The following is a 21,170-nucleotide window of genomic DNA, read 5'->3' as shown; positions in this document are numbered from 1 at the left end:
GGGACCACTTCCTCTTTCTGCACTGAAGCCGGGAGCAGGCCTGCAGAGCCCTCCGCAAAGAGAGAGCAGATTCCAGAATGCCTTAGCCCTTCTGTGACTCTGGGTGTTGGGTGGGTGCTGAGTGCCTTGGCTGGAAGCCTCCCTCCCTGCTTCAGGGGCAGCTGAGGGCCGCCTTGGAGGCCTGCAGGATGGATGGGGCAAGTGAGGAGAAGCCGGCATCTGTGTCCAATCTGGTGGCTGTGTTTGAGAACAGCAGGTACTGGTGGTGGGGTTGGGAAGGGTCGCCTGCTGCCTGGTAGCCTCCCTCTAGCTCCCCTGCACACCCCCGGCAGCACAGACCCTCGCGGTCTCCAGGCTGAGGACCTGGTCCAGGGCCACATGGGCCTCACAAGGAGCAGTGGTCTCTCTGCGCCCTGTCCTGGACACCTCGTCCTATCTGGGCAGCAGCCATGCCCCTTGGTCATGGGTTCCTTCGAGCATAGGACAGTGTCGATGGGGCACCAGGAGCTGGGCAGGCATGAGAGCATGTGTGTTGACGGGCTGGGGAGAGTGCAGACATGCGTGTAATTATGAGTGAGTGTGGGTGAACCAAATGCAGTGTTTGGGCTGCATGACTCCACCCATTACCCCTCCAGGAGAAATAGTAGCTAATACTTATCAAGCATTTACTCCTTATGAGTAGGTTGACCATATAATTTATCATTCAAACCAAGACACAATTGAAACTGAAAGTGGATGCCATTAAATTTTTTTTGGCAGGAGTTGGGAAGGAGCAATAGGAAAAGCTGACACTATATCAAGCAAACCAGGATACAAGATCAGCTTCCTATGGGGCATTGTTCTAAGTGCGTTTTGTTACTTATTTCATTTAATCACCAAACAGCTTACTGGGGATGGGTTCTATTTCCATCTTACAGATGAGGTAATAAAGGCACAGAGAGGTAGGAAGGCTTTAAGTGCTTTAAGTTCATGGGCAATGAGGCAATGCAGTGGCTTCCATATGAAAGGAAAAGGCTGGACTAGATGTACAAAGGTCATTGGTGGCACTAGCAGGGATGTGTGTGACATTAATCCACTCTGCAGGCATTTTTCTTAAGCCCAGGACTGTGTTAGGGACTGTCATAGGTAGGGTTATCTGGAAATAGACTCTGAGATAGATTTGCTTCAGGTTCACTGGGGAGAGTTCAGGGAACGGCACCTGTGGGGGTGAGGGACGCAGCCATGGGCAGAGGAAGGGGTTGTGCTGCCTTGCACTGGCAGCAGAGGCCGCAGCCTGACCAGGGAGCTCTGATGCTGGGATGCCCCTCATGAGGTTGTTTCACTGAAGCAAAGGGCTAGGTTTTTGTACCTCCATGTGGACTGGTCAGTGGATGTGGACTTGACCTTGAGTGAGGCAGCTCTCCTCCAGGCAGGGCAATTCCCAGAGAGGGACCCAGGCAACACTCATCAGCCACCATACTGCCAGTGCCTGGCCGGGAGATGTGTGGGGTGGGGGGGGCAGGGGCAGGGGGTAGTGCCTCAGCCCTGAAGCAGTGTGGATGGCACAGCACAGCATCACACAGGAACTTTGGCAGATGCAGGAGCCTACAGAATGATCCCTGCAGGGAAGATTTCTGCCTCTGGATGCTAACTAAGTTCATGAATTACTGTGATACCAGGTCATGGAGAGTAAATATCCTGAGAGGGGCCCAGACTCTGTGCTGAGGGGACTCAGAGAGACAAAGCCTGCTGTGGCCTTCATGGTGGAGGTGGCACCCATGTGGACCTAGAAGGGCAGTTTAATTCCCTGCCTCTCCCAGGGCTCTTGGCTGGACACCTTCTGTTCAGCACCGAGAACAGCTCAGATGCCACCTTCCTAGCCCACCACTCCCTTGGGTGTAGGGAGATGGCACCTCCTCACCCAATATGCCAGGCATGCCCAGTGGAGACCCCCAGCATGTGTGCTCTTCCCAGACAATAGCTCTAGCAGGAGGAGGCAGCCCTCGGACCAGGCTGGGGCAGAGGAGGTCTCATCGGGAAGATGAGAGTCACTGCTTTTGTGAGGAGCCCCTTGCCAGCTGCTGTGGTGTGGGCTTTCTTGTGAGATCTCCCAGGGCCTCAGCTGATCTGAAACTGAGGGGTGAAGAGGAAAAGAAGCTGGCTTGGGGTCCTTGGAGAAAAATACGGAAGCTGAAACCAAATGTAGAACAGAAAGCCTGAGGCTCAACTACTTCCATGAGCTGAGGAACCTGGGGGTGCCAGAGAGGGGTGGGGGTGCCCAAGAGGAGCCACGGGGGACTGGGTCCCAATCTTCTCTCTGCCATGAACCAGCTGTGTGATTTGGGGCAGGTCACACTGACTCTCTGGACTTGTTTTTCCTTGACTCAAATGGGAAGGGGCAGTTTAGAGGGAAGGTTCAGGAGCCAGCTTGCCTGATCTGGTCTTACCTCTGCCATCCCTATCTCAAGTTATTTATACTCTCTGTACTTCTGTTAATTTAGCAGCCAAATGGGGGTGATGGAAAACCTTCTCACAGATTTTTGGAGCTTTTTGGAGCTTTTGCCTGGTTCTCCATTTCCCAGCCTTTCTTGTGGGGGTACTTAACATGTGCAGTCGCCACAAGCCTTTCCACACTGATGGGAACAGGGCACAGCCCAGATCATTGGATGTACTCAGAGTGGCCGCTGCTATCCACAGAATTTAACTGGCCTGAAACACCCTCTGTGTAGGGTGACAGAGCTGCCCTGCAAAGGGCAGATCGTGGGACAGAGGGAATAGGGAAACTGCTCCCAGGCTGGCTTTTTCCTCCGCTAGGGGTGTAGCGGGCATAGCTCCTGCGGAAAGGTTCTAGCTTTGGTAGCTCTGCCCTCCCTTTAGGGAGTTCCATGGCTCCCACCTTCCCTCCATGTATCAGGTACAACTCAAGGGTGATCTTGAGTTGGGGGGCACTTAAAAACATCTGTGTGCAATATTATTCAGCCATAAGAAGAAAACAAATGCTACCATTTGCAACAACATGGATGGAGCTAGAGGGTATTATGCTCAGTGAAATAAGCCAAGCAGAGAAAGACAAGTGCCAAATGATTTCACTCATATGTGGAGTATAAGAAGAAAGAAAAACTGAAGGAAGAAAACAGCAACAGAATCACAGAACCCAAGAAGGGACTAACAGTTACCAAAGGGAAAGGGACTGGGGAGAATGGGAGAGTAGGAAGGGATAAGGGCAGGGAAGAAGAAAGGGGGTATTATGATTAGCATGTATAATATAGGGGGTGGGGGAAAGGGGAGGGATGTGCAACACAGAGAAGACAAGTAGTGATTCTACAACATCTTACCACGCTGATGGACAGTGACTGTAATGGGGTTTGTGGGGGGGACTTGGTGAAGGGGAGAGCCTAGTAAACATAATGTTCTTCAAAAAAAAAAATATATATATATATATATAATTTTCAAAAAAAACAAAAACATCTGTGTGCAGGAGGGGTTCCTTATTGCACTTTAAACAAGGAAGTATTTAGTTCCCTGGAGAACAAAATATAGTCTGCACTGACTCATTTTGAAGACTGGAGTTCCCTCCAAGGAGGTGTTGGGGAGGAAAATGGATGGTCTATTTATCAAATGCCTCCTGACACTCAGGGGCCACCACACCCCTGTGATTTGCATTCATCAGCCCAAAATCCCCACCAGGGAGGTGCTATTCTTCCCCTACTCTACAGACAGGAAATCTTCAGGTCTGCTCTGTTCTCCTCAGGGCCCCAGGAGCAGCACTGAGAGCTCACAGGCTGGAGGCCGAGCCTCAGCACCCTGGATGCAGGCCTCCTCCACCTGCAGAGCCATGGGAGAAGCCTGAAGTGGAGGAGGTCCTGGAGTCTGGGCCCAGGACCATCAGCAGGAGGTACCTGAACTCCTTGAAAAACAAGATATCCAGTGGGACCTGGAGGAAATCTTGCCTGCCTGGGACCAGCCCTGAGCCCGGGACGCAGGTGCCTGAGGGCTGGGGTAGAAATGGGAAGCTGGGGGGCCCCTTCATCCTCCCCCAAAATTCTCCTCCAGCCAGGGACAGCACTTCCCCAGGAGGGGGTCTTGTATGACTAGCTATCAGCTGGAAACTAGATTCTCCCTGCTTAATGGCCTTTTATTAAGTATCTACTATGTACCCCACACTGGCATTATTTCATGTACCCTGCACTGAAGAAGTAAGTCTTTCAGGTAAGGAAATTGAAACCCAGACAACTTAAGGACTTGGTCCAAGGCCACACAGCTTGGAACAGTCTGCATCTTGTGAACCTGGTACCCTTCCCAGGTGTGGCCTCAGTTTACCCACTGAGAGAGGTAACAATTCCAAATAGAAATAGAGGTCAGTGGTAATTCCTGACCTTAGACTGGTCCGGGGCAGGTCACTTTCCATCTCTGGGTGTCAGTTTCCTTGTCTGTGGAGTTCAGTGTCTAGGCTGCATGATACTGTGCACCCAGGAGCCAGACAGCCAGGGTTCACGTCCCAGCTGCTCTACTTGCTAACTGGGTGACCTTGGTCAAGTCACTCTTGTATCCTAAAGTTTCTCATTTGTAAGATGGGATGGTGATCATAGTGGTATGTTTTGGTTGTTAATTGTTGCATAACAAACCACCCCAAAACACAGTGGCTGAATACAATTTATAATTTCTTACAGCTGTGTAGGTTGACTGGAATGCTATTGGGTAGTTTTCTATTGGTTTGACTTGGGGTTTGTCTTAGCTGGGGCGGTCATAACAAAATGCCAGCCAGGTGACTTAAACAACAGACCTTTATTTCCTTGCAGTTCTGGACACTGGAAATCCAAGATCAGGGTGCTGGCAGGCTTAGTTTCTGGTTAAGCCTCTCCCGGCATACAGACGACCTTTCTGGGTACATGTGTTCTCATGGTGCCTCTCCCTCCTCTTATGAGGACACCAGTCCTAGGATTAAGACCCCACCCTAGGACTTCAGGGACACTCAGTTACTCCTCAAAGGCCCCATCTCCAAATGCAGCCCTCCTGCGGGTTTGGGCTTCAGCATGGATGGGAGGGAATGATTCAGTCATCAACAGGGTCTCTCACGTGGCTGCAGGCAGATGTGGGGTTGGGGCTGGAATGTCCAAGCTGGTTCTGCTCCCCAGCCTGCTGTCTGGGCAGGGACAGTGGGAAAGCTGGGCTCAGCTGGGGTATGGGTGTGACTGGGCTCCTGGCTCTCTGTCCGTGTAGTCTCAGGGCCTCCTCTCCGTGTGGCCTCTCCATCAGGGAAGCCAGGCCTCCGCATGTGGTGGTCCAGGGCTTCCAAGCAAGCACAAGTAGAAGCTTCTGGGCCTCTGAACTGGCACAGGCCTTCTTTTGCCTCATTCTTTCAGTAAAAGCCATCCCTTCACCAGCCCAGATGCACCACAGGTGGGCATGGATGCCAGCACATCTCTGGAGGCTGCGCCCAAGGACCCCATCAGAGAAACCAAAACTGTCTCTCTCCTCCTCCAACTCCCCTGCAGGAGCCTGAGGAGAAGAGGATTGTCCAGGAGCTGCTGGAGACAGAGCAGGCCTACGTTGCACGCCTCCACCTGCTAGACCAGGCCAGTGGCCAGGACACGCTCCCCAAGCCCAGCACCCAGAGCTCCTTACCCACCCCTGCTCTGCTTTCTCACCCGCCTCACCACAGCTTAGAGTTAGGATCCAGGATCTGAGTCTAGGAGGCCTTGGTCCTTTAATCCCAGTGGCTGAAGTTGGGGCAGAAATCAGGATTTAGTCCATTAGCACCACACACTCTTCCACCCCTGGTGCCTGGGCTGGCTTGCATGTAGTGAAGTACCCGCCTGCCGGCCCCTCCAGGGCCCACACAGCACCCTCACCTGTCATTCCCACACTTGCCATCCTCGCCACCATACCTCCTTCACACTTCCTTAAGGAGCCCAAGGCGGAAGGGTTGAATCACTGAACATCAGCAGAGGGGTCTTGAGCCTGGCGAAGTCCAAGACCTCGACAGACACAAGATGGGCCCATTTACGACATTTGTCAACTGCTAGCCTTTCGCAAGTCCCTAAATCTTTAGGCCTTGGTTTGCACATCTGTAGAGTGGCCAGAACATGAGCTACCCTATCTTTTCCCAGGGTTGTTGTAAGGATGATGGGAGATAAGGAGGTGAAAGCATTCAGTAAACTCAGGGAGGGCTCCGGGGGCCTCCAAGATTGCCCATCCCCCTGGGTGTGTGGGCAGCCGCCTCTGTGCCACAGGCTAGTGACCCAGCACGGCTGCAGGTATTCTTCCAGGAGCTGCTGAGGGAGGCCCGCAGCAGCAAGGCCTTCCCGGAGGACGTGGTCAGACTTATCTTCTCCAACATCTCCTCCATCTACCAGTTCCACACACAGTTCTTCCTCCCAGAGCTGCAGCAGCGGCTGGATGACTGGTAAGGTCCCTGAGGCCCCCTGACCGCAGCCCCAGCCAGCTTGGGATAGAGCCCCCAGGGTGCTGTTTAGACCTCTGCCCTTGCTGTCTGGCCACGACAGTCCGGGCTTGGTCTGTCTGCAGCAAGTGGCTTGGATGGTTGGGCCCTGGGAGGCCACATGCACATGTGTGTACATGTGCGTGCATGCATGTGAGTGTGCGTGTGTGTGTCCCGAGGAAGGGGATGAACCAGGTCTTAGGAGGCAGTGCACACTGTTATCTGAGCAGGCATGAAGTGGTTATGAACACCTGTTTTGGCCCCTACACTGTGCTGGGCTTTTGGGGGGCCCAATTCATGGAAGAGAACAGCATTTGCCCTCAGGGGGCTCATAGTCTAAGGGAGGGTGAACCACACATGTAAGTATGAGGATGACATGCCCCCCATGCCTATAACCAGAGGCACAGCAGAAAGGCCATTTTGAGGGGTTCAGGGAGCCTGGCCTCACCTGTCCCTGCCCCAAGTCAAAAAAGGTCCTCAGGCTGAGGGTAGTACCAGGCTCCCCTCCTGCAGGACAGCCACGCCCCGCATCGGTGACGTGATCCAGAAACTGGCCCCCTTCCTGAAGATGTACAGTGAGTATGTCAAGAACTTTGAGCGAGCCGCCGAGCTGCTGGCCACCTGGACTGACAGGTCTCTGCCCTTCCAGGAGGTTATCAGCCGCATTCAGGTGAGGCAGGGGGCACCCCACGGTGCACAGTGGCTCAGTTTTCCCTGCCCCTCCTCCTGCTCCCCTCGCCCCCAGGGCACCTCTCTGCACTCTCATCTTGACACTCTTCCTCCCCCAATCCTCCCCAAGAGCAGCGAGGCCTCAGGCAGCCTGACGCTGCAGCATCACATGCTGGAACCTGTGCAGAGAATCCCACGCTACGAGCTGCTGCTCAAGGAGTACGTCCAGAAGCTGCCAGCCCAGGCCCCAGACCGGGCCGATGCCCAGAGTGAGGACACCCCCAAGGGCTCTAGGGGCTGGGGAGGCTGGGGCCACTCTCGTAGATTTACTGAACACCTGCTGAAGTGGTTTTGGTGAGCATGAACCATCAACACTGATCGTTGGCGTGTCAGAGACATTAGTCTTTACCATTAGCCATTTCTTACAGACACTACAGCTCAGGGAGGTAAGTGACTCAATCAAGCTCACGTAGCCAGAAGGAGCAGAGCTGGGGTTTGAAGCCATGCCTGTGTTATGTCAAAATCCATGCTCTTCCACTGCACCCTCTGGGTCTGGCTTGGTTTGGGGGACCCTCACAGAAGCCAAACACCTCAGCCCTGTCTTTGGGTGGCTTCCAGGCTCTCATTCTGGGTGGGAAGCGGTCCCCAGCATCCAGACACCCCATGTGCCAGGCGACATGGGCTGGGCTGCACTGGGGTGCTCTCGGCAGGCCCAAGGCCACTTTGTTGGCTCAAGGACCTCCTGCCTCAGTCACCAGGCCCAGACTTTGCAGGGGATAACACTGACCCTCCCGTCCCCCAGAAGCCCTCAACATGATCTTCTCAGCCGCTCAGCACTCCAACGCAGCCATCACAGAGATGGTGAGCAGCCCAGCCCTCGGGGCCGGGAGCAGCAGGCATCCCTAGGGGCCTTGTCACCTCCTCCCTGCAGCTCTTAGCCTTCCTGAACCTACCCAGGTCTCTCCATCTGCACATCTCCAATCCTGCCCCATGACACCTGGCTCCCTGCTGGCCTCTCCCTCAAACCCCACCCTGTCAGCACACGGCGAACCTTCCCAGTGTAGGGGGGCCTTGCCTGGCCTCTGCTGAAGGTGCACCCCCTGTCTCCAGGAGAGGCTGCAGGAACTCTGGGAGGTGTACCAGCGCTTGGGCCTCGAGGATGACATAGTAGACCCTTCTAACACTCTGCTCCGTGAAGGCCCCGTGCTCAAGATCTCCTTCCGCCGCAGTGACCCCATGGAGCGCTACCTTTTCTTGGTAGTGGGGTGCAGGGGTGCCACCCTGCACTGGGGAGGGAAGTCCATGGGCAGTCCTGGCACTGCAGGAGGGACAGGGAAAAGCCTGCTCCTCTGTCCTTTGCTTTGGACAAGTCACACGCTGCCTCCTCACCTCAAGGATTTCCAACTAATGGATTTCCCCAGACACGCCTTAGGAAGCAACAGAGTCAGAATTTGAACCTAGTCTATTTGGCTCCCAATCCTATGGTGTTAATCTGTGCTCTAGAGAGTATACAGCAGGAGGGACTTGGTCTAACTGCTAGGAAGAACTGCCCGGGTTTGCACTGAAAAGGCCAGGGAGTCTCCCGGAGGTCTGGAAACTAGTCCTGCCTAGAGGTCTGGAGTGGGGAGCTACAACCTCGTGTAAGCCCCTGACACCCTGAGTCCCCATGAGAAAGGCCTCGTAGGTTCCTGAAATCTGCTGTGGTCCCTGAATGCCCACAGGTAGGGCAAAGCTTCAGTGAGCATCCTAGTTGGACTGGGGGCTAGACAGCCCCTCCCTCATCACCCCTGGGATGTCCTGTGAGCTGGCCCAGAGTGTGGTGAGAGGGGAGGGAGATGCAGTGGTGCTCAGCCCACGCTAAGGGAAGCCCTGCCAGACCGCCCCTCCGGCCCTGCGCTCCGCTCACTCACGCCTGTGTCTCCTGCAGTTCAACAATATGCTGCTCTACTGTGTGCCCCGGGTCATCCAGGTGGGCGCCCACTTCCAGGTGAGGACCCGCATCGACGTGGCCGGGATGAAGGTGAGAGGACCCCCAACCACCACTGGGCTTCTCCCCAGGGTGGGACCCAGTATGAGAAGTCACAGGAAGGGCCACCCGGGCTCTCCTTCCAGGACCCAAGCCTGGCAGGTCCTGGGCCAACGTGGAGGTAGAAAAGCCTCGGCTGGAATCTCCAGCCCCCATAACTCTGGCCACTCTATGGGTCAGTGCCAGCCTCAGCCCGTCCTCACTGCTTGTCCTACCATCTATGCCAAGTGCTTCCCAACTTCAGCAGAGTACATGCATGAGTGTCCTGGGAGTCCTGTTAAAATGCAGGTTCTGATTCAGCAAATCTGGAGTGGGCCTGAGATGCTGCATTTCTAACCAGCTAACCTCACAGGTCCACAGGCCACACTTTGAGTAGGAATGGTCTACACTGTCATCTCAGCTGCTGGATTGTGTGTGTCCACATCAAGAAATGGCCACAAATGAGTGGGGCAGGGTCCATAATATGCCCACTGGCTAGGCGGTCACCATGGATTGGGCCTGCACCATTCCGTCAGAGCCTCATAACAGCCCCATGATGTCAGGGCTGTTATTATCCCCTGTAGTTTTTTCTTTTTAAAAATAATTCACATTGCTGTAAAAATATAGTAATACATATTCCAGAATCAAAGTATATGAAAAAATACACATAATGAAAAATCTCCTCCCCACTCCATCCCTAGCTCCCTTTCTTAAGGCAGCCTTGGCTTCTTGGGAGGCCTTCCAGAGGTAGTCTTTGCATTTACAAAATCATGCAAATATATTTATGGTTGCTTTCTTACTTTGGTTTCACATAAACAGTGAACTTTTTTTTCATCTACACTATTCTGCTTTTTTTACCTAGCCACATTCTGGACAGGGCATATGTGGGAACTCTGTATCATCCTCTCAAATTTGCATGGAACCTAAAGCTGCTCTAAAAAAATTTAAGTCTTTAAAAATTAAAGAAACCAAGGCCCAGAAAGGTTAAGTAACTTGGTTGGGGTCACACAGCAAATCCTGTTTTTAGTGATCAAACCGCGATTGAAGACAGGTATAACAGCTCAGATCCCCTGTACCTAATCACCATACTATACTGTCTCTTATTAAGGCTTCAACCCAAAGGGATAAAGCTTATGGTGGAATTTCAGGCATAGTAGAGGAAATGGTGGGCCCTGCCTGACTATGGCTCTCTGATTGCTCCTGAGTCCCAGTGTGTCATAAGGGCTGGGGCTAAAAGAAGCAGAGGTTGGGCCTGGTGTATTTTGGTACCCTCCCATCCCTCCATCCCCCCATTCCTTACCCCTGTGCTCCCCCTACCCCCACCCCCGTCTCTCAGGATCTGTCCTAGGAAGGAGCTGTAGGCAGGAGTTGAGGCAGGGTGCTCCCTCCTCTGGAGGCTCCCGGGCCTCTGACAAACTGCAGTAGGAGGGCCATGACCCTGTTCCTGACTGGGCTTGCCTGGCTCCTGGGGGCCTCGTCAAGGGCCTGGGGGTGGGGTGACAAAGGCAGTGGAGGTCATGGGCACTTTGGGGGGACTTACAGCCCATCCCCATGCCTGAGCTGACTAATGTGTTGTAGCAATTAGCCCTCCACCCTGGTGCATCCAGCTTTCCTTCCCAAAGTGGCCAGAAATGGCCCAGAGACCAGGGCATGTGCAGGCATGTATGTGTGAGAGCCTCAGTGGATGACACCGAGAAAATCAGGTTTAAGGAGAGTTACAGGCAATCAGAGAAATGGAGACAGGCAGCCCGGTCTTAGAACAGGCAGAGGACCAGGAATAGACAAACAGAAGCAGGGACTGACAGATAGAAAACCCAAGAAATACAGAAACCAAAACAGACTCATAACAAGAAAACACATAGACCCAGGGCTGAGAATGCCAGACCCTTAGGATGCACGTCAAGGGGTGGTAGGCCCAGTGCGTGCCAGATTCCTGGCACATGCCTGTCCCAGTGAGCATGTTCCCACAGGACGCGTCTGAAGCTCCAGTGGCTGCACAGCACCCTATGGCAAGGGCCTGGCAGGTGCAGAGCCCTCTACCTGCCCACGTCTGTGCAAGGAACCATTTTCTGGTCTGAACTTTGGAGGCAGGTCTGGGCTTTAATCTTCATGGCTCCTCCCGGCCTGTGACCTCCTGGCCTCCTCCTTCCTTGGTGTCAGGGAGGCCTAATTCTCAGCAGCTTATTTTCCCCAAGGTCTGATGTGGTCCTAATTTTGTACCATCTGTGCAGGGTAGGCAGAAGAAGGAAAGGGTGTGGGCCAGAGTCTCCCATATAACTGTGCAGGTTGTACACTGCATGAGCACACGTCCCCCAAGATGAGCACACGTCCCCCAAGATGAGCACACATCCCCCAAGATGAGCACACCTCCCCTAAGATGAGCACACCTCATCCAGAGCAGAGAGCAGATTGTGTATTTATAATTCTCATTGTCCAGCAGGTGGCAGTCAAGCATCTTGTTCCAACAAAATCTGATTATTATGCCAGTTTGCCAACAGATGTCAGTAAAGTGTTTTGAGGAGGGGTGTCTTTTTCTAATTAGCACAATGGCACCGTACAGGCTAGGCTGGCGGAGGCCTGAACTGGCCCTACCTGGGGAGTGGTTGAGACTGGGCACAGCAAAGTTCTGGGAACTGTCCTTTGAAAACCTTTGTCCTGGCCCCCTGCAGAGGTGGTCCTGGACCCTCTCGGGTCAGGAGCTCCCACCCAGATGCCCTTTTTATTAAAGGCATCATTTTTCTTTCTACCCCTGGATTCCAAAACTTAAGTTTCTCTCCCCTCTCCCTCATCCAATTAGTCGTAGGGGGGTGGTTCATGCCAGATTTCCTGATTTTGTCCTCCTTCTAGAAACCTCTTCTCTCTCTCCAGGTGCAGGCAGGCTGGTATCACTCCCTACCACGCCTTTGGGCTACTGGTTTGTCCCACTGTCCTCAGATTCAGCCTTTGTTGCTTACATATAGCTGCTGGTGTGGCTTTCCCAAACACTTTTTCCCACATGAGCTTCTCCATTTATTAACCCTCGGAGCCTCTCATTGCCAAGGGTATCAAGTCCAAATCACATCAGGTCCCTTCTAGAGGGAACAGACTGGTTATGTGGGCCCTAGGCCTAATGTGAGGAGGATGTGCCCAGCATCAATACTCTCTGCGATGAGGTGGGCTGACCCGAAAGTGTGCAAGGGCCTGGTCACTGCGTGACAGGAAACCAGCAGAGGGGCTCAAATGTTAGGTGAATTCAATGATGACAAATTTCTTCCATGCTAAGGCTCCTGGGATCTAGGTATATGTCTTAGCTTCCCTTTGTGAGTCTCTGCACATTGCCTGGGGCAAGGATGAGCTTACAGAGCTCTGGGGGTGGAGTGGAAATACATGCTCTTCCCCCTTCCTCTTGGGGGCCAAAAACCTGAGTTTGAATTCTCATTCTGCTCTTTAGACGCTGTGTGGCCTCAGGCAAGTCTCTTGCCCTCTCTGAGTCTCCATTTCCTCATCTCCTAAATGAGAGTGAGATTTGCCTCCCAAGATAGCTGTGAAGATTTTCCTTTTTATTTTTCTATGGACATTTGTAAGCCGAGAAAATGGGACAATGAACCCCCATATACTCATCAGTAACAATTAACTCAAAGTCAGTCTTGTTTCCTCAGCATTCCCCTCTTAATCTACCCTTGCCACTGAATTGTTTAAGGATAGATCCCACAAACATAATCATTTCACCTGTAAATACTTCAGTACATCTCTGTAAGAAATAAGAACTCTTTTTTTTTTGTCCTGAAAGGTGACAAGGGTACTATGACCACATCTAACAAATTAATAATTATTATTTAATAACATTAAGATACTTTGGTTTTCCTTGACTGTCTCATAAATGTCTTCTCTCACAACTGATCTGTTTGAATTACTTGTGATAGGCATCTTACATCCCTTTTAGTCCATCTCCCACTTTTTTCGCATTTATTAATTGAAAAAAATCAGATCATCTCCCCGGTAGAGTTTCTCACAGCCTGGATTGTGCTGGCTGCACCCCTGTGGTTCATTCAACAAATTTCCTGGTCTCCCATGTTTTTTGCAAATTGATAAAAACCCAGAAGCCAGACCAGATTCAGCTTTGCAGGACTAGCTGGCAAGAGGTGCTCCCCTTGGGAGGCACATGGTGGCTGTGAAGTGTTAGGATGGAGCAGTGGGTCAGCAGTTGTGCCAAGTAAATGAGAATGTGTGGAGAGCCCTGAGCTCAGTGGCCGTCGCATAGGAAGTGTGCTCTGACTGGCCACTTTCCATCGTGACCTGTGGCATTTGGGAACCAGAGGACAGTGAAAGACAGGACTTGGGGGATCCGTTTGACCTATGAATTGAGCAATCAATTCCTTCCTTCACGTACAGGGAAGAGGGTCTTCTGGTAAGCCCTAGGTCTGCTCTTGACAAAGCTGTGTCCCCAAACTCAATTTGTGATGCAATTTACATTTTTGGTGACTCCTTTGTCAGTGTGACCCCTATGTCACACTGGGCCCACTTAGCTGCTGCAAAAGTCTTATGAGCTGGAGGCCCATTTGCTTGGAGCCAGGCCAAGTTGTAACCTCATTTGTTTGACTCTGTGAGATTAGGGATGCAGCAAACAAGCTCCTCATTCCTGTTCCCCGAATTTGAATTGTCGCTGGGCACAGTTCACCTCAAGGATGAGTGGGCCTTTCCTTCCCACTCTTGAACAGGTGCGGGAGCTGACTGATGCCGAGTTCCCCCACTCCTTCCTGGTGTCTGGGAAGCAGCGCACCCTGGAGCTGCAAGCCCGGTAGGCGGGCCAGGGGGTGCTAGGGGGCGGGAACCTGGGAGGGGCTGCAGTCCTCAATACCTATGTTCACTTTCTGAGCAGGTCTCAGGAGGAAATGATTTCCTGGATGCAGGTATCAGAAAGCTACAGGGCCCCTGGGGTCCTGACCCTCGCCTACTGGGCTGACAGGGAGGGAGGGGCAGCGCACATGCCCAGCTGCTCCCCGCTCTTCGGGAGCTGCTCTGTGGTAGTCTGGCATCAGACCTGGGTTTGAATCTTGCTGCCTCTCACTGCCTAGCTGGGTGGCCTGGGGCAAGTCACTTACCATCCCTCAGCCTGTTTTCACATCTGTAATGGGGGGCTAATAGTTTCTCCCCACCCCAGTTAGCAGGTGGTGTTTAGAATCCAGTGCCTAGCCCAGTAGGCTTTCAGCAAGGTCTTTGAGCGTGTGGATGGCAGAGAGATAAGCAAGCCCTCCCTACTGTCCATCTAACCACCTCCCCTTGGCCCCACCAGGCCTGCCAAGCAGCCATTGACCAAATCGAGAGGCGGAATGAAACCTTCAAGGCCGCAGTCCAGGGCCCTGAGGGGGACACCCAGGATCAGGAGGTAAATGATGCCTCCACACCCCTCGCCTGAGCTGCCGGCCTCATATGGGGCTTATTCCATCTCTTTGCTCTACTCAAGCCAGCTTGGAGGGCGGGGACTCTGTCACACCAGAAGTGATTTGAAGGGATCAGGGAATCAGTGCCAAAGGTTCCCCCATCAGCAAAAAATCCCTTTGGGAGCCTCTATAGGCAACTCTCTGTAGGAAGGATTTGGCGTCTGTATAGATTTGGCCATGGGGAGCAGTGCAGGTTTGGGTTTGAAAGTGCCTGAGAAATGTAAGACCTAGGGAAGGTGGAAAGGGGTGCGGTGGGAGCTAAGGAGAGTGTGACTCGATTTCAAATCTGAGCTCTACGCTAGCTTGCTGGGAGTTTCTGCAGACTCGCTTGACCTCTCTGGGTCTGTTTCCTCATCTTTAAGATAGGAGTAATAGCAACTGACCTTCCATACGGTCTTTATCAATTCAGTCAGCTTCCTGTGGAAGCCCCTGGGAAGCCCAGCACACTAATCCCTGCCACAAGCAGGCAGGAGAGGGCCCCAGGGCGCCGGGATCATGAGGTGTCCGCTCTGCTGCCCAACAGCTGCAGTCCGAGGAACTGGGCCTCCGGGCACCGCAGTGGGTCCGGGACAAGATGGTGACCATGTGCATGCGCTGCCAGGAGCCCTTCAACGCCCTGACGCGCCGTCGTCATCACTGCCGGGCCTGCGGCTACGTGAGTAGCCCTGCCAGCACCCCTGCATCCCCCACCCCTCCTTGTCCTCTGCGCCCTCAGCTCAGGCCCTGCTCTCCTCTCCCTGCCACTCTGCCGGCTCCCACAAATGCAGAAATGGTGGGCGCTAACTGTGCCAGGTGTGTGAGTTACCTCGTTTGGACCTCCCGTGTGCACCTGTGAAGCTGGACTGCTATCATCCCATCCTAACAGATGGGACGTTAAGCGACTTGCTTAAGAACCTCCCCAAGACCCGAGTAGCTTACCTGCTTTCTCACCGCCATTGCCCAGGACCCCAGACCCTGCACCTGGAAATGGTCTCCAGTCCGAACCCCTGGTTCCTCTCGGGCCTTGCAGCCACCACCTCATCAACCCCATTCCTGGGCTGCCCACCCTTTGTCCTATCTTTGAGACCAACCTCGGCTAACTGTCCCCTCCTCTTCTTGGCAAGTCCTTAACATTCCAGCACCTGTCCAATTCCTTTGCTGACTCTGCCTGCCAAGTCTGGGCCTCAGTTTCCTCATCTGTACAATCGGGATTATAATACCTACCTCCAGGGTGGTAGTGAGGGCACAATAGAAAAAGGTGCACTCCCTTCCCTCTCCTTCTCTTCCTTTCCTCCTCTCTCCTCACTAGCTTAGGCAGGGCTCACTCAGGGGAGCAAGCCACCAGCTGACTGAGGAAGGAACTGGGTCCATTCCCCTCCCTCTTAGCTGCTCAGGCCCAGTTATGGGGGCAGATCTGGCTTTGTGTTTTAAGCGCCTGCTGTGCTAGAGCTGTTCTCCGTTGATATCACACTCCCCTCCATTTACTCTGCAAACAGAGAAGCCTTTACACCTCAGTCTTTAAAGACCTCCAAGGGACTGGAGGAGACCAGCTGGGCAGGTTGGGGCCAGTTAGGGAGGTGTCCCCAGAATGTGTTAAACTGCAATCAGGACACAAAGTAAATTTCTAGGACTGGGAACACACCTATGTTCAGATATAAGTGATGAGTTACATCCCAGAACCAAATAGGAAGGATCTGGGGTTTAGCTACTGTTCTTGGTGATTCACATCTATAAATAAGAGTCAAGTTGTTTCATAACTTGCAACCTCACAAGTAGTTCTTAAAAAAATTATTAAAAATAGTTGAGAAATCACAAAGAAGCACGAAGAATAACATCCACGTACCTGCCTTCAGTGTACTTAGAAGAACTAAAATATTCTGACAGCTAAATGAAACGTATGATCCTTAATTGGATCCTGTCCAGGATAAACAAAACCAGCTACAGAGGTTGTTATTAGGGCCATGGGGGGATATTTTATTATGAGCCACAGATACATCATAATATTGTATTGATGCTAAATTTCTCAAGTGTGATCATGACATTTTAGATAGGCAGGAGAATGCCCTTGCTCTTTTGGGATACCAGCTACATATTTAAGGGTAAAGTGTCATAACTGTAATTTATATTAGGATTGTCCAAAAAAAAATACATAAATTTACACAGAAAGAAAGCAAATGTGGCAAAAATGTTAACAATTGGTGAGTTTGGTGGGGGTGGTATCATTGTATTATTCTGTCAATGTGTCTGTAGGTGTGAAATTTTCCAAAATAAATGGTAGAGGAGAAAATACACCCTAGAAATATTAGAAATCTTTAATCTCAAAACATAAAATATTCTCAAGATAGTTTGAAGCCCCCTGTGTGTAACTGTGCGAGACACCCTTGGCCCGATTTTGGAGTTTCTCATGCCTATACACACCTTTGTACTCTGTGAGTCATCCTTTCGGTGGTTTGGGTGCCCAGTTTCTGTCTCCCCACCTGCCAGACGGGAATCCTGGTGAGGGTGGAGCCGGCCCAAACCTTCTCCTGCAGATCCCTCCCAGGCTGCTTGCTTTCCCGGGCACACAGATGAGCTCCCTGATGAATAGCCCTCCCCCTCATCACTATCTCGTGCCCTCCATTTCTAACCCCACATCCTGGACTCACTGTGACACCCCAGTCTTCCTGGAAGGCCCATCCCACAGCACCTCCTGTTTCTCTGAGTCATGTGGTGCCTCTTTCGCGAGCATCTCCTGCGTGACCCATGGCAGCTTTCTTAGGGGCTTCTCTATGGCGGGCATAGAGTACACATGGGAGGTCTTCCTGGCAAAAAAAAGCCAGCCCATCATTTTTATGTCAGAATGCACCTGACTCTGGGATTGAATGGAATGCAAATTTGCAGAATCTTAAAGCTAAACTGTGGGACTTGAAAGACCTCTCCTATTTGTTGAGGGTCAGCTGCTGCCAGTGAGGGGTGTGGCCTCAGCAAATCACTGCCCCCTTGTCGTCAGGTGAGAATAAAAGCCCTAGTGCTGTTCATCTGGTGGGGTCAGTGGGTGAGTCTGGTGCTTTGGCAAAGAGGAGAGTACGCCCTTGGAGCAGTGAATCCAATGTGAAGGGTGTGTGCAGAACAAGACCCTGGGATCAACAGCTGCCCTCACAAAAGGGGCACCCAAAGGAGAGAGAAGCTGAGGCACCTGCAGCGGGGGCAGGAATCCAGCCCCCAGCTCTGGGAGCCCAGAGTGTCAGCTCTCCACCTCAGGCTGCCGGGCCTCTGCCAGCACAGGGGAATGCCTGTCGGCTGCCATTTCCCTCCCAAAGTTTGATCTTTCTTCCTCCTGTTTGCTCTCTCATGCTCCCACCTTCCCCCCGCATGGTGTAAAACCCCCCTCCCCTGCCTCATCTCAGGCCCCAAGGCCCTCCTCCCCATCCTGCCCCAGGTGGTGTGTGCCAGGTGCTCCGACTACCGCGCTGAGCTCAAATATGATGACAACAGGCCCAACCGAGTCTGCTTCGCCTGCTACACCTTTCTCACCGGAAACGTGCTCCCGGAGGACAGGGAGGACAAGAGAAGAGGCATCCTGGAGGTGAGGGCCACGTTCCTCCACTCAGGAAGGAGTGCAGGAGCCCCCCCTCCCAACACCCCTGGCCCGTTCCCCCGCAGCAGCTGGGCCTTCACCCACAGGGGCAGTCTGGGCTCCAGGCTGCCATCGGGCTCTCCCACCTCTCCTCTGCGTCCCCATCTGATCACTGCACTGCCTCTCTGGGCACTTCCTGCTCACATTCCCCTGCCCTGCCCTGTCCCCTGTGCCAGGAGATAGGAGAGCTGCTGTCGCTGATTTCCATTTTACAAGTGGGTTAACTGAGGCTCCAGGTCTGGGTCCCACTACTGGAGAGAGGCACACTGGAGGCTCCATTCTCACTGGCAGGGCGTTCAGGGACATATCCTGTGGAGACCCAGGCCCAGAGAAGCAACTTTCCCAGGGTCACACAGCAAGTTAGGGGTGGCTGTCTGCTGTCTGCCGGAAATGTCCCCCCTGATGCTCCGGGTGATGTGCTGAGCCACTCCGTGCCCCAGCACGTGCTCCCAGGCTGCTTTCTCCCTGCCAGGTGGCAGCTGCGCAGCCCTGGCTGTGTTCAGCTTTGTGCTACAATGTTTCCCAGCCCAGGTGCTTAGTCAGGGCAGGCTGTTTCACTGCCCCCTCCCCTTCCCTCCTTAAAGGACAAGTAAACATCCCACTGACCCTGGGAGGCAGGAAAAAAAACCCAGCCTAACCCAGTCGAGCACAGCTCCCAGGTTTCTAGCAGGCCCCTCTCCATGAACACCTGCTCACTTTCCAGTCCTCCCCAGTCTTTTAGGTCCAGCCCCTGCTCACGCCCTCCTGACCGCCTGCTGCTGGGAGAGGGCTCTGTCTGCCCCTTCTCAGGCCCCAGTTCTGCTCCCTAGGACAACTCCTGGGTGATAAGACCTCCCAGTTCAGGCTGGCTGGAATTTTGCTGCAGCTCTACCACTGGCCAACTGGTGTGACCACGGGCCCATGGTGGGACCTCTCTGAGCCTCAGGGACAAATAGTGCCCCCCGCCCCTTGCAGGGTTGTTATAAGGATTAGAAATAGTGCCTGTCAAGCTCTCCAGACCAATGTCTGTCACATAGCGGGTGCTCTGTTCCCTGACAGTCTGTCTCTCTGGTTTTAGAAAGGGTCCACAGTGGGGTCTGAGCAGAACCTAATGTGCAGCTTCCTGCAGCTCGTCGGGGACAAGTGGGGCAAGAGCGGCCCCCGGGGCTGGTGTGTGATCCCCCGGGATGACCCCCTTGTGCTCTATGTCTACGCTGCCCCTCAGGTAATGCCACCACGTGCCCCCTCCGCCACACACACAGTATTGTGTGGGGAGTGGGACTGGGGTGAGTACTATTGCCCCATATGTCGGATGAACAAACCAAGGCCCAATGAGGACATGATTCTCTTGAGTCTCAGGGTTATTGGCTTTCAGAGCTGGGCCCAGGCTCCAGGTCACAACTGCTTTGCCCTTAGGGGGCAGCTACTCTCTTCTCTGATGCTCCTCTGCCAGCCTGCCCCTCTTCGTGGGTGTTTTGGGGAGTGGGAGATGGGTGAGTGGCTCTTACCTTCAAAATGCCTGGGGGCTGAATGGGAGGTCAACGGCCCACCGCTTTCTTTTCCCCTCCCAGGACACGCGAGCTCACACCTCCATCCCACTGCTGGGCTACCAGGTGACCACTGGGCCCCAGGCAGACCCCTGGGTCTTCCAGCTGCAGCAGTCAGGCCAGCTCTACACCTTCCAGGCTGACAGCGAGGAGCTGAAGGGCCGCTGGGTGAAAGCTATGGAGCGTGCAGCCGGCGGCTGGAGCCCTGGGGAGCCCGACAGTGGGGACCTGTCTGACTGAGCCACCGCCAGCCACTTTCCTCCTTAGAGTCCAGCTCCCACAGCCTGACCCTGGGGCCTCAGTGGCCACCACCCCAACCTGAGCTTTCCAGGAACTGATTTCCAGTCATCTGTACCAAACTGTGTATCCCAACTTGGGATTCAGAAAACATAGGTCTGAAGGGGTGACCAAGTGTCCTGGTTTGCCCAGGGCTGAGGGAGTTCCTGGGACATGGGACTCTCAGTGCTAAAACTGGGCAAGTCCCAGGTAACCCAGGACTGTTGGCCACTGGTGTGGTTCTCAGCCTGGGCTGCACATAGTATCACCTGGGGAGCTTTAAAAAATCTTGGTGAAAAAATAAATACAAACTAAAAAAAAATTTTTTTAAATACCAATGCCTGTATCCATCATCAAAGACTTCTGAATTAGTTGGTCTGGGATGCGAGAGGCATGGGTATGTTTAACATGAGTCTAATGTGCAGCCTGAGCTACCTGGATGAAGAGAGCAAACAAACTACCAGTGGTTGAACACCTATCAAGAGCCAGGCATGACAGTAATAATAATAATAATAAATAAGCATCTACTGGGCCCGTCACTGTGCTAGGTGTTTTACGTGGATAATCTCATTTTTCCCCCTGGAAGTTATAATCCCCACTTTCCAGATGAGGACAGAGTCTTAGAGAGGTTTAGTCATTGCTGAAGATCACACAGCTAGCGCACTAAAATCAAAGCTCTTTCCATTGAGTAGTAGAGCAATAGGGCAAGCAGGGAGGGGAGGGGAGTGGGAGGGGAAAGTGAAGAAAAGGGGGAGGTTGGGGGTAGGGGGAGGGCAGGAGAACTTTTGTTTGACCTTCTGGCTGGTGGGTGAGGCTGCTTTCTCATAAGGGACCCCCAGGACGGGGCAGTGGCCTCAGCCTGGGCCCTGACACCCTAAGCTGCTTGCATCGGGCACAGCCACTGCTGAGCTCTGCCACCGAGAAAGGGAAAACAGACAAGTCATAGATGTTTGCCCCACTCCAGGCCTAGCAGTTTGCCTGCCCCTAACCTGAGGCTACCTCCCCACTGCAGGATATTTTTAAAAGCTCAAGGAAACCTCAGTGGCACAGTCTCTGGGGACCAGGCTAGCCGTGAATTCATTCCTTCATTTAATAAATATTTGTTGAGCATCATCTGTGAACCAAATGCAGTTCCTATACTGGGGATACAGCAGCAAATGAGACAGTCAGAAATTTCTGCCTCTGGGGAATTTATATTCTCATTCAACAAAATAAGTGTGTAAAATCTAAAGCATATCAGATATGGTAAGTGCTTAGT

At 53.0% G+C, this 21,170-nt stretch overlaps 1 protein-coding gene across 2 annotated transcripts; it reads left to right on the top strand.

Annotated features, from left to right (window-relative positions):
- FGD2 (FYVE, RhoGEF and PH domain containing 2) lies at positions 1–20,444 on the top strand. 2 transcript variants are annotated; one of them, XR_005057581.2, is made up of 16 exons: positions 1–256; positions 3,731–3,962; positions 5,475–5,555; positions 6,237–6,385; positions 6,935–7,091; positions 7,221–7,359; positions 7,893–7,951; positions 8,201–8,347; positions 9,018–9,110; positions 13,793–13,872; positions 13,954–13,984; positions 14,368–14,460; positions 15,039–15,170; positions 17,881–18,059; positions 19,168–19,314; positions 19,661–19,822. XR_005057581.2 is itself a non-coding variant. In XM_017658255.3 (16 exons), the coding sequence occupies exons 1-16, from the start codon at positions 189–191 to the stop codon at positions 19,874–19,876; spliced, it is 1,971 nt and encodes a 656-aa protein (XP_017513744.2). In that variant the 5' UTR covers positions 1–188; the 3' UTR covers positions 19,877–20,444. The 2 variants fall into 2 exon arrangements, 1 of the variants encoding a protein (XP_017513744.2); XM_017658255.3 differs by having other exon boundaries at positions 17,913–18,059; positions 19,661–20,444.
- Positions 20,445–21,170: the final 726 nt, after the last annotated feature.

Source organism: Manis javanica, chromosome 16, assembly GCF_040802235.1.
Source record: "Manis javanica isolate MJ-LG chromosome 16, MJ_LKY, whole genome shotgun sequence".
Taxonomy (NCBI): domain Eukaryota; kingdom Metazoa; phylum Chordata; class Mammalia; order Pholidota; family Manidae; genus Manis; species Manis javanica.
The sequence above is the reverse complement of the archived record's forward strand: the minus strand, read 5'-3'. Positions and strand labels throughout refer to the sequence as shown.